The sequence below is a fragment of the Talpa occidentalis genome, unplaced genomic scaffold (genome assembly GCF_014898055.3).
Source record: "Talpa occidentalis isolate TD23 unplaced genomic scaffold, MPIMG_talOcc4v2.1 talOcc4.10, whole genome shotgun sequence".
Taxonomy (NCBI): Eukaryota; Metazoa; Chordata; class Mammalia; order Eulipotyphla; family Talpidae; genus Talpa; species Talpa occidentalis.
In genome coordinates, this window is record NW_023600993.1 from 34,293,419 (window position 1) to 34,314,445 (window position 21,027).

Genomic DNA, 21,027 nt, shown 5'->3' on the forward strand with positions numbered 1-21,027 from the left:
GACTTTTCCTCCAGACTTTACAACTTTACATAAACTTCTGACACTGATCCCTGTAGACAACTGATTGAACCAGATTTGTATTTTCTTCCATTTCACTCTAATTAATTCTCACTAACTCCTTGTGATCTAGTTTCTACCTTTTGAAAGAGAGAGCTATTTTATTTAGCTTCTATCATCCAAATAAAATGGTAGCTAGAACTATCAGACTCTGGAACAGGCGATGACAGGAGGGTACAGGAGGGCACAGTGAAAGCTGCAGACATGGGCTAGACCTCCAGCAGAACTATACAATGTCACCTTTACCCCCAGGGGGGTAACAAACCAACCCTGTGAATGTGTTCCTTTGAGTAAGAGGAATGCCCAGCACCAAGATACCATACCTCCCTAATAAGAGTCTTCCGGAAACAGTCAAGGGTCCCAGAATACATGGGAGGCTGTCCAGGTGAACTCGGGGGCTGTGTCTGCAGTCGGACCTGAAACCATAAGTTAAAATACAGTTATTTCCAAGAATCAGATGCCTGTGGGTAGCAATGATTCAACTGTCTGCCAAATCTGTACCTGTATATATGTCTTCAGCATTCATTTAATCAGCTGGATTCAGACTTCTCTTCCCTCCAATTTATTCAAATGCTTCACTCACAAGGTATTAATGTTATGCTTTCAGAGAGAATGACAGTTCCTCTGATCTCCTCATCTGCTCAGTTTCATTAGATATTTCTTATCTAATGGATCTCAAATGACTCAATGGGAAAGGTTTACAGATGAGGAAACTTGGGTTTAGTGAATTCAGGTGATCTGCCAGTAACCAGACCTGGCTGATACAAATCTCCAGCTCTGTCACTACCCCACTCCCATTTGCAGTGAAATATGCATGGTTAGATAAGGTTCTCAAGAGATCATTGTGGAGTGAGGTGGATTAAATCCTACTTTTCTTGGTCCTCATCCTTTTCCACCTTTTGATGTATCCAATACTTCAAACTGTGTGTCTCTCTTTATATCTATCTTCTTGGTACTCCTTTCTGTCTCCTTTATTTTTCAGGCATTCTCCAAGGCTTAAACCGTAGTCATATGGTCCACTACTACTTTCAGAAAACTCAAATTCCAGGGCTTGTATCTATGCTCAATGATGATTATCATTTGGCCATCTCTGCACCTTCTCTCCTGACCTTTAGTTTCCAAATTCCTGGAGAAGCACTCCCTACACAAGTCTATTTGCTTCAAATCACCTCCAGAATCTCACTTTCCCAATATCGTTTGTGCCCCTACCTTTTTTATCAGCATTTGAAACCTGAGCATCACCTTACTACTTTCTGTTGCTCTTCCTGCTTGTAAGAACCAAGTCTGTTGAAGTGGGCCTTCAAGATGTCTTGAAAATTCAAATTTCTTTCTCTCTGAGTCTTCTCCTAGACCACATCTTCACCTAACCTTATTCAGTATGGTGGTTTTCATTTATGTTCACTAATTATTTGACACTTTCCCCCTTCAAAAGGTGAATTCTAACTCCCCTTCCCTTGAATGTTGGTCACATTCAGTAACTCACTACTAATGAATAGAATACCATGATAATGATGCTATGTGACTGCCAGTGCTAGGCAATGAAGATAGACAGTTTCTGCCTCTCTAAGCTTATTTTTTTTAAAGATTTATTTATTTATGCATACAAGAACTGGGGTACAGACCAGAGGTGTGGGGGAGAGAGGGTTCACCAGAGACAGAGTGGGTAACAGAACAGACAGATCGACTGAAATACACTGCTGAGGGGAACAGCGGATGAGTCAGGAGAGGTCTGCGCCATGTGGGTAGCTCCCTGGCCGGGTTTCGAACTCATGCTGCAGCAGCTGTAGATAGCTTCATGGGTTGCATCTTAACCCCTTGCACCACCAGGGAGGCTCCTCTATCTTAGGTTATTTCCTCTAGGGAAGTCTGTCACCATGTCATAAGGACACTCAAGCAGCCCAGAGAGGCCATGTGCAGGGGAAAGGCCTCTGACAACAGCCAGCACCGACCTGCAGTATGTGAATGTACAAGGAAGCCAATCTGTGAGATGAATGCAGTCCCAGGCAACACTTTTTAGGGGGGACACAGGGTGGTGGTGGTGAGTTCAGTATTGTTTTGGTTTTTTTTAAAAGATTTATTTATTTATACAAGCACTGGGTACAGTCAGAAGAGTGGGAGGGTGAGAGAATTCACCAGAGCCAGAGTGGGGAACAGAACAAGCAGATTGACGAAATACACTGCTGAGGGGAGCAGCAGACTCGGCAGGAGAGGTCTGCCGCGCCATGTGGGACCCCTCACCGATGGCTGGGGATCGAACCGGCACCACAGAGGCTGCGGGCAGCTTTGCAGCCCAGGCTCAACCGCTGCGCCACCAGGGGAGGCCCCCAGTATTGTTTTTTGAAGATAGCTTTATTAAGATATAATTCACATACCACAAAATTGACACATTTAATGTGTACCAACACAAAAAAGTGCACAATTCAGTGGTTTTAATATACCGAGTTTGCAAACTTCATTACAATCAGTTTTACAATATTTTCACCACCCCAAAAAGAAATCTCATACCTACTAGTAGTTTTTCTCCACACATTTCTTTATTTTTTTAAAGATTTATTTTATTTATTTATGCATACAAGAACTGGGATGTAGGCCAGAGGTGTGGGGCAGTGAGAGGATTCACCAGAGACAGAGTGGGGAGCGGAACAGGCAGATCTACTGGGCTACACTGCTGAAGGGAGTAGTGGATGCGACAGGAGAGGTCCACCGTGCCATATGGGTCACCTCCCTGGCCGATGCTGTAGTGACTGCGGATAGCTTCATAGTGCTGAGATGTAACCCCCGGAGGCACCAGGGAGGCTCTTCATTTTTTTAAATGTGAAAAAAATATATACTAATAATTTTAATGTAGTAAAATAATATTCCTTTGTATAAATATGTCACATTTTCCTTATTGTGTTAATTGGATAAAGGACATTTGCACTTTTCCACATTTTGGTTATTATGAATAATATTACGATCAACATTTGTGTATAGGTGTTTGTGTATATAATCCAATTCTCTTGGGTACTATATAGGTTAGATATATTGATATACATTCATACATATACATTTAACATACACAAATATACATGTAACATACACATACAACATTTACTATACATATAAAGATATTTATCATAAGAAATTGGCTCATTGATTAAGGAGGTGGGCAAATCATAAGATCTGCAAATCCTAAGACAGTTAGTTAGAGACCCAGGAGAACCAACAGTATAGTTTTTGTCCAAGTCTGAAGACTTGAGAACAAGGAGAGCTAATGGTGTAAATTCCAGGTTAAACATCAGCAGGCTTGAGACCCAAGAGCCAATGTTTCAGCTGAATATGAAGGCAGAAAAAGATCATTATGGCAGCTCAATCTCCAGGTAGGATTGCCCCTTACTCATGGGAGGGTTTATCTTTTGTTCTAGTCAGGTCTTCAACTATTTAGATGAAGACCACTGGCATTAGGGAGGGCAACTGGCTTAACTCAGTCTACATTCAAGTTTTAATCTCATCCAAAAACACCCCAATAGACACAGCAAAAAAATGTTTTGACCAATATCTGGGCACCACATAGCTCAAACTGACATGTAAAATTAATCATCATAGCTATATACCTAGGAGAACTGCTGTATCATGTATTAACTCTATGTTTAGTCTTTTGAGGAACTGTCAAACTGTTTATAAAAACAGGATGTACCATTTTATAGTTCCACCAGCAATGTATGTGGATTCAAATTTCTCCACATCCTTGTCAACACTTGTTTATCATCTGTGTCTTTGTTGTGGCCATCACAGTGGTATCAGGTGCTATCATATGATTTTTCATTTGCATTTCTATAATAGGTAATGATGTTGAAACTTTTTTTTTAAATGTACTTATTGGCCATTTGCATATCTTCTTTGAAAAATGTCTTTTCAAGTTCTTTGTCCATTTTTTACTGGGGGTTAGTCATCTTTTTATTATTGAATTGTGAAAGTTCTTTATATATTCTGGATGCCAGCCAATACCTGCAACTTCACAAGAAATGCTAAGCCAGACTACCCACCTAAGTGACTCTTGAAATCCTGCCTCATAAAGACTGTGAAGAGTTAATGAATGTTGTTTTGGGTCACTAGTTTTGGGGTAGGTTGTTACAATGTAACAGATAACTGATATACGGCTACTTATAATCTTTTTCCTGCTAAGTTTTCTTCCTCATCCAAATTCTTCTCACCCGGCTATCATACAACCTTTCCAAAACAGCATTTCACCAAGCTATTCCTCTGTTTCTTAACAATCTCTCATTCTTGGTTTTTGTTAGGGTCTGACATGCCACACTAAGGAAATCACTCTCTAGGCAATGGACATAACATACAAGTGTGAGGACGACACAATGTCCAGAGGTTCCTATGGCTTTATATCCAAAGCCTTCATGGTCTGGCACAATCTCCCCTGGTTATAGGGAGAAAGAAATGGATCAAAACTTCTGAAAAAGCTGTACCTGCCCTTTCTTGCCCAGAATGAGTCTGGGTCTCCTTATTCCTCCAGTTAGAACTCAGCCTGCCCTCCACAGTCTCTCATTGAGTCCTTCCAAGCTCCAGCTCTGAAGTACTATAGCTCTTGCCTTCTCAAGCCATAGCTCAGTCACACTGGACCTCTGAAGTACCTCTAGAAACCCAAATGACTTTCTGAGGAGCGATTTGTGGTTTGATTTAAGCTAAAAAGAGGCTTTCTGACTGCAGAAAATGCCAATAAGCATGTATACCTTAGTACAGAAGTCATTAGTCCCTTCCTGGGAGTGACATCTGATGGGGAAGAAGGGCAAGAGGATGCAGAGATAGAAGCAACATTTGTATAAGGCAGCAAATAATGATTTTGTTTTTCTTTAAAGAGAGGACCCAGATGTCTGGAACTAACAAGATCTCTGGCAACATGAACGAAGAGTAGGAACAGAGGTCAGACAATTCTTCCTTACCAGCCGGTGCTGCTTAGAACAACCACTGACTGGGAAGCACTAACACATAGTACTTACCATCAGCTGAACAAACATCTGATTTCATCGTTCACAGTGCCCTGACTAGTCCAGTTGCTTTAATCCTTCTCTTGTTATATAATGACTGTACCTCCTTTTCTAGATGAAAGGAAGCAAAGAGTTTGCTGCCTAAACCTGCTAAGTAGAAGTGCTCTCAAAACTATATTCCCATGTAGGAGACCCATTCTGACATTCTAACAAGCCCCTACACAGGTTTCTCACTCTGTAACATTCACAGGGCTGCCCTGGCCAGGATCTGTCAATTTCCTCCCATTTGTGTCTAGAATAGGTTAGAAGTTTAGTATGAAGTTTTTCGATGTTAAGTCATAGGGTTGGACTTTGGCCTTGATGAAAATGTTGCAGGGGTTAGAGCTGAGAGCTGATGTGAGGAATATTATCAGAGAACAAGTCTATATGAGTTTCCTCCTTCCTAAAGCCTCTTTGACCATGGCTTCCTCACCTGAGAGTTGTGAGGATCAGCAGGAACCTGGGCAAAGTCGTCCCTGAAAGGGGTTCATTCCCTGAGGGCATAATCGCTTCCCACAGGCGACACTCAGGTTAATGTGGTCTGACTTGTTGAAGAAGGCCAAGTCCCTCCCTGGGGCTGGAAAGGAGTGAAGGAAATGAGGTTGGGGCAGCCTGGCCAAAGGGGACTTTGTCAAAGGGTATCTCTAGAATAACAGAGCCTCTGTCTATAACTCTCCTCCTGAGACGGGATTTACAAATCAACTGTTTCAACACTATGTAAGGTTAGTTTTGGCTGAAATCAGAGCTTTGGGGGAGGCACTTTTTGCTCTCATCCACAAAGTAGCACAAAGGTCAGGAGAGGCTGCGGACAGACAACTTTAAATCAGTACTTGATGGGCGATTAGGGCTGCTTACTCTGCACTCAGGCTCTCTGGGGCGCTAGGACCCGCTTCTCCCGATTCCGAAACAGGCGAAAGGGAGATTCCCTAGATTTCCCGCGGCAGCTCCTTGTGGAATCCCTCGGTCAGGGGCCGTGTCTAAAGAGAGACCCCAATTTCGGCGTCTAGCTCCGGCCTCCTCCCCCAGCCCGCGCCCCAGCCGCCTCGCACCTTGACCGTATCCAGCGGGTGCCCCACGAACACCAGGCACATGCCGCCAAAGCCTCCGGCCAGCAGGTTCTTAAGAGGACTGATGGGCTTCGCCTGGTCTGCCATGGTCTGTCCTTCAGGGTGTCTGTCTGTTCCCAGCCGGTCCCGCTCCACCGCCCCAGCCTCAGCGCCGCACCGCGCACCTTTCACCCACTTTCGGTTGGGCGGGGCTAGGGGCCGGGACTGGGCGGGACCCAGCTAGCCGGGCCGGACTTCCGCCCCCACGGCTGCTTCCGGTCGTGGCCCCGCCCTCAGTGGGTGTGGCTTGAGGGTAAGTGGCAGTATTTGGGAGTGCCAGGCGGAGGGATGTGCTCCTCTTGAAAGTTTTCCCTACTTTAACTATTTCCTGCTGTTTTGATTCAATTCTTTCTCTCTGTCCAATTTCTTATATCTCCCATAAGTCGATTGCGCCCTGCTACGTGCCATGAGCCTTTCCAGGAAGGAACTGGAGACACACGGGTGCCTGTCAATGTGTTCATAGACCACACAGAGTGAAAAATGCATAGTGTGTCAAGTAGTCATAACTGCTATAGAGAAAAATATATCCAAAGAGAATTAAAAAATATGGGAGGCTAGTAATTTGCAATGTTAATTAGGTGAGTAAGGGAGGGTTTCACTGACAGTGTGACTGCATTCAAGATCTGATAAGGTGAAGGAGTCCTGTCCACAGATATGAGGTGGGGGGTGAGAGACCTTTCAAGAACAGTAACAAAATGCAGAAACCCTGGGCTGTGCCCGAAGAGCTATGCCTGGCCATTTGACGAACAGGCAGACCTTTGTGGCTACAGCAGAGTGAAGGGGAGGAAGAAGAGTAGCTGATTGACATGGAAGGCAATAGTGGTATATCAAACAGGGCTTTGTGCCACTGGGAGGACATCAGCCTATCCTCTGAAGATGAGAACCATTCTGGGGTTTTGAACTGGGCAGTGACATATTCTGACTTACAAGTTAACAGGGTCCCTCTGACTGCTAGGTAAGAATAGATAGCAAGGAGGAAGCAGGGAGCCTTGAAGAACAAAAGGAGGGGCCTCCCCAAGAAATAGAACAATTATTGATGAAATTCATATGGAAGCACCAAAAACCCCGAATAGCCAAAGCTCTTCTGAAAAAAAAAAAAAAAAGAAGGGAATGGAGGCATCACACTCCCAGACTTCAAACTACACTACAAAGCCATAATCATCAAAACTGCATGGTATTGGAACAAGAACAGACACACAGACCAATGGAATCGAATAGAAAATCCAGAAATAAACCCACAGATTTATGGTCAATTAATATTTGATAAAGGAGCAAAAAATATGCACTGGAGCAAAGAAAGTTTGTTCAATAAATGGTGCTGGGAAAACTGGGTCGCTACATGCAAAAGAATGAAGATTGACCACTACCTCACACCATGCACAAAAACCAACTCAAAATGGATTAAAGAACTAGACATAAGACCTGAAACCATAAAATACATAGAAGAAAATATAGGCAAAACACTACATGACATGCACCTCAAAGACATCTTTACAGACACATCACCCAAAGCAGTGATAGTGAAGGCAAAGATAAACAGCTGGGACTACATCAAATTAAAGAGCTTCTGCAAAGCAAAAGAGACAATAACCAAAACAAAGAGAAACCCCACTGACTGGGAGAAAATTTTTGCACACAACACTAACAATAAAGGACTGATCACAAAAATCTACAAAGAGCTGATGAGACTCAACAAAAACAAAGAAAACAATCCAGTTAAAAAATGGGCAGAAGAGCTAAAAAGAAACTTCTCTGAAGAAGAAATGCAAATGGCCAACAGATGAAAAAATGTTCAACATCACTTGTATTCAGGGAAATGCAAATCAAAACTACCATGAGATACCATCTCACACCAGTGAGAATGGCATATATTAAAAAAACTAGCAACAACAAGTGTTGGCAAGGTTGTAGAGAAAAAGGAACTCTCCTGCACTGCTGGTGGGAGTGCAAACTGGTCCAACCACTATGGAGAGCTGTGTGGAGATTTCTTGAACTACTAAACATAGAGCTTCCATATGATCCAGCAATTCCACTCCTAGGTATTTACCCAAAGGACACAGAAACATTAATTCCAAATACCACCTGCACCCCTATGTTTATAGCAGCACTATTTACAATAGCTAAGCTTTGGTAACAACCCAAATGCCCAAAAATAGATGACTGGATCAAGAAAATGTGGTACATTTACACAATGGAATATTACTCAGCAATCAAAAAAGATAAACACATGCAGTTTGCAGCAACATGGATGGAGCTAGAAGGGATCATGCTCAGCAAAATAAGTCAGAAAAAAAAGAAAAATACCGGATGGTCTCACTCATAGCAGGAATTTAGAAAATCTAAATAAGAGACCAGGAAAAAGACTAATCAATACAAAGTAAAGATCAAAATCAACAAGCAACTATAAACCAGAGTCACACTGGGTGGGGCGGGGCAGAGAAAGGAAGGACTAGAGTCAAAATAAGGGGGGAGGTGCAATTGTATGGGGAATATAACCAAAATGAAAATGCATACATTGTGCAAAGATGAAAAAATATGTAAGAATTATATAAAATAAAATATTTAAATTAAAAAATAAATAAAGTGTTTCAATTCTGGGCCCCCCTGGTGGCGCAGGCAGTTGAGCACAGCGCTGTGAAGCTGTCCACGGCCTCTGCAGCGCGGGTTTCATCCTGGCCGGCAAGCGAGAACTCCATATGGTGTGGCAGAAGTCTCTGTCTCACCCGCTGCTCCCCTCAGCAGTGTATTTCAGTAGATCTACCTGTTCTGCTCCCTGCTCTGTCTCTGGTGAATCCTCTCATCCTCCCCTGCATCTGGCCTGTACCCCGGTTCTTGTATGCATGAATAAATAAATCTTTTTAAAAAATAGTGTTTCGGTTCTACATATGTTCTGAAGAACTTAAAAGGAATTGTTAATGGATAGAAAATAAGATGTGTGAGAACAGTTAAGAATGATGCTAATAGTTTTTGCCTTATTGATTCTAGATACAGTATCCAAGTATTCACTATATTATTCTTTCACCATTTCTGTATGTTTGAAGATTTTCAAATTAAAAAAAAAAAAGTTTCCTTGCCCAAGGCAACATGCTAGGAAGTTGCCTAACAGGGATTTTAACCTTGCATATCTGTCTCCCCATCCTTTTCTCTGTAGGCCTGTATGTCAAAACCTGTGCTAGAAAGTTTTGGGTGGTTTGAACAGGGAAATGGTATCTTTTATGCTTTTAAAAGATCTTTCTGGACAATGTATAGAACAGGTATCAGCAAAATAATGTACCAAATAGGACAGTTCTACTTTTGGATAGCAGGGAAAATCTGTGCTCCTCATAGCAATTTCATGCTTATTTAACTATTCCTCTCATTTGTGCATCATCTTCTAGAAGAAAGTTCCTTGACTGCATGACTGTGGTCTCCTTTACTCACTATTATATTTAACAACATGGTGAATTGCCTTTAGTTGGACTCAAAGAAACAGACATTTTTATTTTATTTTTTTAAAGATTTATTTATTTTTATACAGGCCAGATGTGCGGGAGGGTGAGAAGATTCACCAGAGACAGAGTGGGGAACAGAACAGGCAGACTTACGAAATACGCTGCTGAGGGGAACAGCAGGTAAGACAGGAGAGGTCTGCCGTGCCATGTGGGATTCTCACTGGCTGGTGGGGATCAAACCCGCACTGCAGAGGCTGCCAACAACTTCACAGTGTGACGCTCAACTGCCTGTGCCACCAGGGAAGCCCGAAACAGATATGTTTAAAAGGTGATTTGGCAGTATGTATCACCATGTAAAATGAGCATAATAGTTAACTCACCAGGGCCTCCCCGGTGGCGCAGTGGTTGAACGCTGGGTTGCGAAGCTGCCCGCGGCCTCTGCGGCGCAGGCTCGATCCCCGGAGGCTCCCCGGCCACCAGAGGAGGGTCCCACATGGCACGCAGACCTCTCCTGCCGCCCGCTGCTCCCCTCAGCAGTGTACTTCGGTCCTTCTGCCTGCTCTGCTCCCTGCTCTGGCTCTGGTGAATCCTCTCACCCTCCCGGGCTTCTGACTGTACCCAGTGCATGTATAAACAAAACAAAACAAACAAACAAATAAATAAATAAAACATGCCTCTATTAAAAAAAAAAATAGTTAACTCACCAATTCCATTCCGAGGAATATAACTCAAAGCATTTTCACATATATGCAAACAGAAGTCCATCCAGGAGTGTTCACTGCCATATTTGTAATGGTGACAAATTGGAAACAGATGACCAGCAAAAGGAGAAATGGTCAATTAGATGACAATACATTCATAATAGGAAATGCTGAGATAGGGTTCAATACTATGGAAAGAGAACAGGCTTTGGAGAGAGCCAGAATGAGAATCTTACCTTTGCTACTTTCTAACATTATGACCTTGGGCAATTATCAAAAACCCTTTGGGCAAAACCTGTCTTAATTTGCTCATTTGTCAACTGGGCTAAGAATAGCAACTTCTACTAAATGAAAAAAAATCAGAATTATGTATAGATTATAAATGACTTAATGAAAAGTTTGTGTAAAAGTGTATATAGCTGTAAATATAGATATGCATATACATGTAAAGAGAGGGTCCTAGAAGAATGTGCAATAAACTCTGGGCAATGAGTAGAGAGCTGCAGTGAGTTCATGGGAAATTCACATGTTGCTATCTATATTGTTCTATATTAAATATTTTTACATTTATTTATATTTAATATGTTCTATATTTAATTTTTAAAACTTCAATGTATCATATTAATTGTATAGTTAATACAGTTGTATAATTACTACAGGTAAAGAGGAGTAAGATAAAGGATATATGTATGAGATAAATCTACTGTGACAAGATTTTTTTCCAGATGACCATATCAACATAGGTCCCACTAGATATACTTTTTTTTTAACATTTTATTTATTTATTTATTTATTTATTTATTTATTAAAGATTTATTTATTTATTTATTTAAATAAGCACTGGGCACAGTTAGAAGCGCGGGAGGGTGAGAATTCACCAGGGTCAGAGCAGAGAGCAGCAGAGCAGGCAGACTGATGAAGCACACGGCTGAGGGGAGCAGCGGGCAGCAGGAGAGGTCTGTGCACCATGTGGGACCCTCACCGGTGGTGGGGGATCAAACAGGCACCGCAGAGGCTGCGGGTAGCCTTGCAACCCAGCGCTCAACCACTGAGCCACCGGGGAGGCCCTATACATTTTTTACAAGGTGAAATGCAGTTAGTATTCCCTGAGCAAGAGTGGGACTTCATTTCCTCCCCTTGAACTTGAGAGGACCTTTGTAGCTGCTTAGACCAATAAAACGTGGTAGAAGTAAAACTGTTTGATTTTAAGCCTAGGTCATAAAAAGAGATAGTTTCCACTTGACTCAAAGACACATGCTTGGAACCCAGCCACCATGTTACTAGGCCACATGAAGAGGTCATCTGTATGTGTATTCTGGCTAACAGTGCCAGCTAAGCTCCAAGCTGACAGCCACCATCCGATGTATGAGTAACTCTTCCCATGATTCCTGTTTTCAGCCTTTGAGTCTTTTAGCTGAGGGTAGACAGCAAGGACCTGAGATACAGTATTCCTACTGTGGTCAGCTGGAATCCCACAGAAACCGCTGAAAAACTTCACATTTTATATTTATACATATAAGATGTATATATACTTTGAAAATGGGATAGTTTATATTGTTTCACTTGCCACTTAAGAATATATCACAGGGCCTCCCCTGGTGGCGCAGCGGTTGAGTGCTGGGCTGCGAGGCTACCTGCAGCCTCTGCAGCACCGGTTAGTTCCCTGGCCGCCGGCGAGGGGCCCACAAAAAAATTAAAAATTTAAAAAATTTAAAAAATAAGAATATATCACAAATACCTTTCCTTGTCAAGAGATGCCTTAACACAGCAGCATTTTTTTTTTAAGATTTATTTTATTCATGCATACAAGAACCGGGTACAAGCCAGATGCGCGGGAGGGTGGGAGGATTCACCAGGGACAGAGGGGGAGGGGGGAAGAACAGGCAGACTGACTAAAATACACTGCTGAGGGGAGCAGCGGGAGAGACAGGAGAGGTCTGCTGCGCCAAGTGGGGATCTCCGCGTCAGGCAGGTATCCAACCCGCGCTTCCTGGAGAGGTTGCGGCCAGCTTCATAGCGCTGTGCTCAACAGCCTGCGCCACCAGGGGAGGCCCACACAGCAGCATTTTTTATGGCTTTATCACATATTACATACTAAAACGAAACCTTACTTTTGGACATTTGGAATGCAGCAAACTTCTTCCTATTAGAATCATCGTTCCAGGGCCTCCCTGGTGGCGCAGGCGGTTGAGCGCCGCACTGAGAAGCTGGCCGCAGCCTCTGCAGCGCCAGTTTGATCCTGGCCGGGCAGCGAGGGTCCCACACGGAGCGGCAGTCCTCTCCTGTCTCGCCCGCTGCTCCCCTCAGCAGTATATTTAAGTCACTCTGTCTGTTCTGTTCCTCACTCTGTCTGTGGTGAATCCTCTCACCCTCCTGCACATCTGGCCTGTACCCCAGTTCTTGTATAAATAAATTAAAAAAAAAACTTAAAAAAAAATCATCATTCCAAAAAACATATGTGAACATGTTTTTATCCATAGTCTTACAAGTTTTGGCTTGATTTTAAAATATTTTCTAGAAATCGCCACTGAAGATAGTATTATCCTCAGTACAATACATGTTTGATAGCGTAATATTGAAAGTAAGTAGGATCTATGCCCTTAGGAAACTCACCTTTGGGGGAGTGGAAGACAGGTGAACAAATAAACATTAACACATGGCATTCCAATATACTGCACTTGCATTCTTGTACTTGATGTGTCTTCATTCTCTAATTTGCAAATCCACTAATTCTATAGAAGACTGTTTCCCTTTTATTAATTGGAGAGAATTTATTATATGTAACCTGAAGTGAGAACTTCTAATTGATATTTATTTCATTTGCCAAAAAATACATTTTGGGTCTTCTGCTAACATAGAGAGATGTTTTACCAAAAGAAGTTAAATAAGGGCCTCCCTGGTGGCGCAGCGGTTGAGCGCTGGGTTGCGAACCTGCCCGCAGCCTCTGCGACGCCGGTTCGATCCCCGGCTGCTCCCCGGCCACAGGAGGAGGGTCCCACATGGCGCGCAGACCTCTCCTGCGGCCCGCTGCTCCCCTCAGCAGTGTACTTCGGTCCTTCTGCCTGCTCTGCTCCCCGCTCTGGCTCTGGTGAATTCTCTCGCCCTCCCGCGCTTCTGACTGTACCCAGTGCATGTATAAACAAAAAACAAACAAACAAACAAATAAATAAATAAACATGCCTCTATAAAAAAAAAAAAAAAAAGAATAAAAAAAAAAAAAAAAAAGAAGTTAAATAAGTACACTGGATTACAGTATACTTTTAAGTTGCTAATATATAAAATTCGTGACCCTACAATATATTACTTGGTACTACTAATTTCACTCCAAATTAACTTGGGGCTTTATAGCATTTGATTGCACCTGATTTAGATATATGCTGAGTGAAAATGATGCTGAAAATCATGTAATATAGACAAGTACATGCAAGAAGCAAAAACTAAATGAGAGCCTGCCACACACAAGATATCTCGAACATAAGTACATAAACAACTTGTGTGTAGGTGGAAATGGTTTGGGTTATCTATGGGCTTGCACAGGGAGTCAGGAGGCTTCCTGACATCACCGACATCACACAAGTCATTTCAACTGCTGTGCAGCAGCAACTTGAGTAAGTCCCCGTGGCTCGCTCTATGCATACTTGACAAAACGTCTTAGAAGGTACTGGAAATCACAATGGTATTCCCTGTAGTGTTTGAAGAAACTGCAACAAGGCAGTTATATTCAACCTTGTCCAGTGAAGGAGAAATGGGCGGCGAAGCTGGTCGCGGAGAGGGAAGTAAACGTCCGGCGTGGTGGCCCAACAGGCTACAGCCTTCGAGCGCAGGCAGATATTCTCGGCGTTTGGATCCGACCACCCAGTCAGCGGCGGGGAAACAATCCTTTATCCACTCCTCAATCGTCAGGCGGTCTTCTCCGTGCCCGACATTCGGGTACAGAGGAATGAGGAGTCCACGGAAAACACTGGTTGAAAATTCCGGTTAAAAACGTCCGGCGGGCGGAGCTGGCAGGAGGAAGCCGGAAGAGCTGCCCTGAACACCGCCACAAACCCTCTCCTCGGCTGCCTGCCGCGACAGTCGGGGCTGGCCGTGCTCCGGTCAGATTCAGGGTTGGCGCATTGGGTTGCACAGCAGCTGCCACCTAAGAGCGCCACTACTCAGCGATTGTGCGACCCGGGCGACCGCGGGCCGACCCCGGGCCGGAAATGACGCAACAGCGCCGAGCACTTCCGGAGTGCGGAGACGGCTCCTCCGGGCGAAGCAGCGCGGGCCTTGACCGGCGTCGGCCCGCAACCTCTGCCGCCGCTGCACCTGGGTCCGATCTCTGGCCCGGCCCGACCCGGACTGGCCCACCCGGGCTCAGCGGCCGCCGGGTCGCGACTCCCGGTGAGTGCTCGGCGCGAGTCCGGGCCTTGTTTACCCTGGCGGGCCGGGGGAGGGAGTGGGTTCTCCGCGCGCCTCCTAGCCGGGCCGGGGCTCCGCCTTCATCGCCGCCCGCGAGGCCCGGGGTTCCCCGGCCACCCGTAGTCGGTCTCGGGTCTCACCGTCGTCCCAGCCGCGGAGAGGCAGCTAAAGGCTGCGGTCGGTGCGGGCTGGCACCCGGCGTCTCTCCTTTCCCCCTCCACCCGCTGCCTTTTCAGCTCGCGGAGAGGTCGGAGGCCAGCGCCTCTGACCGACTGGCGCCGGCGCTTCTAGGCCCTTGGCTGCCGGGTACGCCTGGGGAACGCACCGCCTTTGGGACTCCCCACTCGAGTCATCTTTGGGAGCTCTCAAAGTGCCGCCCGCGCGGTTAGTTAACGCCCGCCTGTGGAGGGTCCCCCAGCGCGTGGGCTCCAGGTCCTCGAGGTTATCCCGCCACTTCGCAAGGGACTTGGGGCCCGGGAGCTGCGCTGCTGCCTCGTCGGACGTTGTGCTAGTTGCGAGACAGTAGGCAGCATTCTCTGATGACTTCACTTCAGTGGTGATCGTTGCTCTGGCCCATAGAACTCTGTGCCACAATGGACATATTCTGTACTTTGCTGTTAAGTAGGGCAGCCACCTGCCACACGTCGAGCATTTGACTTGTGACTGAAAAAACAAATTTTAAACTTTATATAACTTTTTAAATTAAGTTTTAAATTCACAAGTCGAGAGTGGCTACCATGTTAGATAGGACAGAAAGGATATGGAAACTGAGTTGCTGATTTATGTTTATGGTTAGGTAGTTTTCTGAGACGATCAGTATCATTAGTGGAGTAAATAAACATCATCGTAATTAAATGTCTGTGTTTTGCTGTTAATCAGTTTTAAGCCGAGAAATCTTCAGCTTGGGTCCTTTACCTCAGGGTGGGTTCTTCTGAACAAGTGATTTTGGCTCTGGAGAAAGGTGATTTCTGTTATTCCTTTCCTGTCCAGGATGTAGGAATGACGTTTAACATTTAAAGAAAATCAAGGCATTGCCGTCATTTCTTCTAATCAGACAATAACATACCGGCCCTTTGGAGCAGTGTCCACACTTTTTCAAGTAGAATAGAGATACTTCGAAAAGATTAAATACTAAGTATTTATTAAAATTTAATCCACAGCACCCAGTAAGTACAGTATTTTAATTTTTGGACGGGAGGCTGAAGTTCTCCCTTGCTTCTTGAATATTTTTTTGTTGAGAAAGCCTGTGTCTGTGGTCAGCTGCTTAACCCAAATCCTCAGGAGAAATCCTTAGAATATGAAAAACATACCCATTCTTGTGATTCTGGGCATAGCTAGCTGTGTGGATAGTATCAGGTTCTTGGGGTGGAGAGGAAGGAGTTGTTGGGGAGTTATGAATTCCCAGAGGAGATGGATCTGGTGGAAATATGACTGGACTCTACTGGTTCCCAGCAGCTTGGTTCTCGGTAAGTTACATAACCTATTTTGAATTCTAATTTCCTCTTTTGTTGAGGGATTGATAGCCACTTTGTAAGGTTGTGAAGGTTTAATGAGAAATTTATCTTGAAATTGGCTCTTGTTGAATGACAACTATTTTTTTTTAAGATGTATTTATTTACGCATATAAGAACTGGGGTATAAGCCAGAGGTGCGGGGTTGGGGTGATGTTGAGAGGATTCACCAGAGAGAGTGGGGAACAGAACAGGCAAATGTACTGAAATACACTGCTGAGGGGAACAGCAGGGCAGAAAGGAGAGGTCTGCTTGACCATGTGGGTTGTTCCCTTGCTGGGGATCGAACTTGCGCTGCAGTGGCTGGCAGTAGCTTGATAGTGCTGTCTTTAACCCCTGTGCATATTATTGGTAATGCTATTTTGTAGATGAGAGCAACATTCATAGATTCTGTTTGCCCATGAAACAGTGTCTTAAATTAACAAACAGTTAAAAAAAAAAAAGGTTTAAAATAATCAATTACTCTTTTACTATTTTGAAAATAATTTTCTACAATTATTGCTTGAGCTTTAATTTTCATTTAGTTTATATTTGCCTGTCTGTTTTCAAGTATTTTTTTAAAGATTTATTTATTTATGCATACAAGAATTGGAGTACAGGCCAGAGGTGTGGAAGGTGAGAGAATTCACCAGAGACAGAGTGAGGAACAGAACAGGCAGACTGACTGAAATATACTGCTGAGGGTAGCAGCGGGCAAGACAGGAGAGGTCTGGCACGCCATGTGGGTATCTCCCCAGCCGGCAGGGATCGAACTCGAGCTGCAGAGGCTGCAGAAAGCTTCCCAGCGCTGCGCTCAATCACCTGTGCCACCAGGGAGGTTGGGCATCCATTTCTATTATCACACTCTATCTAGTACCCTAGGTTAAATTATTGTCACCTGTTTAGTTTGAATACTTTCTTGTTTTAGGGTGCTACTTGTGAATATAATTTTGACATGGATTTCTATGGGACTTACAGTGATGTTGTATTGCTGCTTATAATTTAAAAATGCTTCTTCTTTTTCAAAATTTATAAAAGCAGGGCTCCCATTTCAAAATACATAAATAGATATCTTTCTTTTCATTTTAGATGGAAATCATATGACGTAGAATATTTGGGTGACATCTTCCTGAAAGATTTCCAAGAATAACAGGTATTTTTTTTTTAATTTAAAGATAATTTTTTCTCCTGAAGGAAAGTTACTTAAGTTCATTTGTGATTAAATGGTTATACCAAACAAAACAATTTCTGAGAAGTCCAACTGAAAATATATTGCTGTGACCTCACTAACATGACTTTTTTAAAATTTGAGCATTTATAGTTGACATCAAATTTGGATTCAGTGATATTTTTATTATATCATTTTACAGTGGCTCTGTAATCCTTTATTCTAGTTGCATATTTAGTACATACTATTTATCTTTATTTTAATGTTTTAAAGAAAGCAATTATCTTTTTCAAATAAACTTATATTTATTGTTGTGTTTAATGCAGGTTTGTTTCTGTAATTTTTTGCCCCACACCATTCAATCCAAATATTCTTAATTTCTAAGGTCCTGTTAATTTTTAGATTTAAGTCACTATTTGATACTGTTCTTGCAAATGATCACTTGAAATAGTACTTATACAGAGAAGTAAATGGGTACTTGTGAAATCTCTGAGATGAAGTTAGGACCTTTTGTATTTTGCTTCCTCAGCTAGTGTTCTCTTTTCATGTATATGTAATTGAGTAGCACTTTGATCTGTGAATATTTTTCAGTAGCTGGATCCATTTAAACACTTGTTTCTTCAGCTTAAATAGATTCTGGTTTTCCTTAGCCTTGATCCTGCTAAGGCCAAATAGCTGTAGTTTTCTGTTTGGTCAATTTCTTTTACCTCTAAGTACTCCTTTTAAAAAATGATCAGTACCACCCTTTCAAACTGAAAAATCAGTTAACTTTTCAGATTCTAGGCGAAGAATATTGAAGTGCTCTGTGGCTTTTCTTTTTTCTTCACTAACTACACACTGTTTTCTAGATATTTGAGGGTAATGTCTGTGAAACAGTGGATTCTTTTCCTAGATGTTATATTGGGAAGACTAATGTCCCTATTTTTGAACAGTTTTACCACTCAGTGGGGCATGATGAGCAAAGAGATTTTAAACTTTGGTAAATAAGCCTTTAGGTTACTTTCCCAGTGGGCGGCTATGGGGATTTGCTTCTTTCTTAAGGACTCTGACAGGAAGGACATGTCCATGGAATTTTTTTTCAAAGATTTATTTATTTATGCATACAAGAGCTGGGGTGTAGGGCAGAGGTACAGGGGTGTGAGGATTCACCAGAGACAGAGTGGGGAGCTGAACAGGCAGATCTACTGAAATACACTGCGGAGGGAAGCAGCATGCAAGATAGGAGAGGTCTGCTGTGCCATGTGGGTCAGCTCCCTGGCCTGGTATCTAACTTGTGCTGCAGTGGCTGCGGATCGCTTCATAGTGTTAAGACTTAGCCCCTTGCCACCAGGGCCACCAGGGAGGCCCAGTCCATGGAATTTGATTCCTTGAGGTGGACCAGACAACCTTTTTCTTTCATGCCAGCCTCTTTGTGTGTAGTTAACCATTGTCAGCCACTTCTACCACTCCAGAAAAGGATTTCACTTTGATAAGCCTGGGCAGAGATGATGGTGAAGTTTCTTAAATGAGACCAGAGTTAGAATAGACAATAGTGGAGGTATCCTTGATTCCTGAATAGCTTATATTATAATTTCTCATAGTGAAAGTAACACTTACTTTTTTCTTTTCCTTCCTTAGAAGACAAAAACACTAATGCATTTGAAAAAGTGGTAATATTTGGGGAGAGGGGAAAAAACTGCTTTCTTGATCTGCAACTTGACTGGATGCTAAGATGTCTGTGGACATGAATAGCCAGGGATCTGACAGCAATGAAGAGGACTATGATCCAAATTGTGAGGAGGAGGAGGAGGAAGAGGATGAGGACCCTGGGGACATAGAGGACTATTATGTGGGAGTAGCCAGCGATGTGGAACAGCAGGGTGCTGATGCCTTTGACCCTGAGGAGTACCAGTTTACCTGCTTGACCTACAAGGAGTCCGAGAGTGCCCTCAACGAGCATATGACCAGCTTAGCCTCTGTCCTAAAGGTGAGCAGTGCTATCACTTCCCCATGTAACCTTCCCAATTTAAACGTAAATGTAAATACAAGCTGTTGTTAACTAATGTCTCCTCTAGACTACTGAATGGCCCTGTAACTTGAAACCAAATTTAAGAATAAGTTGTACCATTTGGACATTTTTTTTTTTTTAAGATTTATTTATTTATGCATACAAGAGCTGGGGCACGGGCCAGAGATGCAGGGGAGTGAGAGGATTCACCAGAGACAGAGTGGGGAACAGAACACAGGCAGAATGACAGAAATACACTGCTGAGGGGAGTAGCTGGCGAGACAGAAGAGGTCTGCTTCGCCATGTGGGTTTCTCCCTGGCCGGCAGGGGATTGAACTTGTGCTGCAGATGCTGTGGATTGCTTCATAGTGCGGTGCTTAACCCCTTGCACCACCAGGGAGGCCCATTTGGACATATTTGATACATCTTCTTTGTTTTCTAATATATGTGTATCTAAGGCCCTCAGATTCCCAAATTGCTAAAAATTAGAAAGGAGGGATGGGGTGATTTCAGAAAAGAGAGATCAGAAGTATATAGAACAGAACTGCATAAATTAGCACTTGTTTCAGAAAGTGGGTCTTAAGGAACTTTATGAGGTAAGATACGACAAGCATCAGAATCACCATCTTCTGCACAACCATGTGTGACTGGTAAATGTCCTGAGAGTACCCAGATCCCCCTGGTTCTTCCTGAATAATCATAGCCGTTCAGGGCTAATGAACTCATTTGTTTTATACATTGATAACTAATACCTAGTGTTGAGAGGAATTTTAGTAATAAGAATAAAGTAAGTTCACAGAACTTGTATTTCGCTGATTTTGGAGGGTGTTTATAATGGAAATTTTAAAGAATTAACAAAGTTGGACATTCCAGTAAGAATCCTATTTTTAATACTTTAGTGTACTTTTCAATGTCTTGCACCTCAGGCCAGTTATTGTCCTCACTATATATATATTTTTTCTACTATGTAGTATTATACTAGTGCAGAGTATATATACTCACACAATATGCTATGTGCGGTGAATATTTTTACAGTCATTTAGACAGTTTCCCAGCATGTTTCGTTCTCTTCTAACTCTGGCCATTATGTGAAAGTGGGGACATTCCTTTTACTGTTTTCAATAAAAAAGACCTTCCTTCAGAAACCATTTGGATTTTTTCTGTTCAAATCGAAGGTCAGGGGCACATAGACATTATTTCAACAAATAATTTTCTTGTTGGTGTTTAAAGGGAAATAACTAAGGTGTTCCATGAATGATTTCTACAAAATTTGCTTTATTTACAGTTTAGGAATTTGTTTTTCCAGGTGGTCAGCAAAGGCTAACTAATACCTTGACTTTAGATCTACTCAAGCCTTTATTAGCTGGAAGTTGAAAGCTCAAACTTTTTTTTGTGACTCCTTGAAGTGACTGCAGACTTCCTCTCATGTGCTCAGTAGAACACTGAAAAATGGAAATCCTGTGGAATTTCTGGGTTTGGGATTTGTATACGATAATAAAGTAAAATCACTGGGACCCCTGCCTCCAGAGGGCATTTCCCTGTTAGAAGAGGCATCAGATCTCCTCACCATACATACCTTCCTCTGTGTAGTCAGTTTTTTTAATTTTAATTATTTGTCAGGTTGTTATTTAGAAGTAGAAGAGGAACTATCAAGTGTGTAAAATGTAT

General features: G+C 42.9%; 2 protein-coding genes across 7 annotated transcripts in view; one reads left to right on the forward strand and one right to left on the reverse strand.

Moving 5' to 3' along the window:
* Window positions 1–10,448, reverse strand: part of SLC25A20 (solute carrier family 25 member 20) — a 33,233-nt gene extending 22,785 nt beyond the window's left edge. Inside the window, exons 1-2 of one of the 4 annotated variants that reach the window (XM_037528741.2) lie at window positions 10,317–10,448; window positions 381–473 (exon numbers count right to left, since the gene is read on the reverse strand). In XM_037528741.2, the coding sequence (XP_037384638.1) occupies window positions 381–473; window positions 10,317–10,325 (102 nt within the window). In that variant the 5' untranslated portion in view covers window positions 10,326–10,448. Of the gene's footprint in view, window positions 1–380; window positions 474–5,930; window positions 6,073–6,124; window positions 6,342–10,316 lie in introns of those variants that run through there. The other 3 variants (XM_037528732.2, XM_037528750.2, XM_054693932.1) reach the window with 3 other exon arrangements.
* A 4,093-nt stretch (window positions 10,449–14,541) lies between these two features.
* Window positions 14,542–21,027, forward strand: part of ARIH2 (ariadne RBR E3 ubiquitin protein ligase 2) — a 49,839-nt gene continuing 43,353 nt past the window's right edge. Inside the window, exons 1-3 of one of the 3 annotated variants that reach the window (XM_037528772.1) lie at window positions 14,542–14,696; window positions 17,294–17,357; window positions 18,990–19,338. In XM_037528772.1, the coding sequence (XP_037384669.1) occupies window positions 19,084–19,338 (255 nt within the window). In that variant the 5' untranslated portion in view covers window positions 14,542–14,696; window positions 17,294–17,357; window positions 18,990–19,083. Of the gene's footprint in view, window positions 14,697–15,020; window positions 16,181–17,293; window positions 17,358–18,989; window positions 19,339–21,027 lie in introns of those variants that run through there. The other 2 variants (XM_037528779.2, XM_054693929.1) reach the window with 2 other exon arrangements.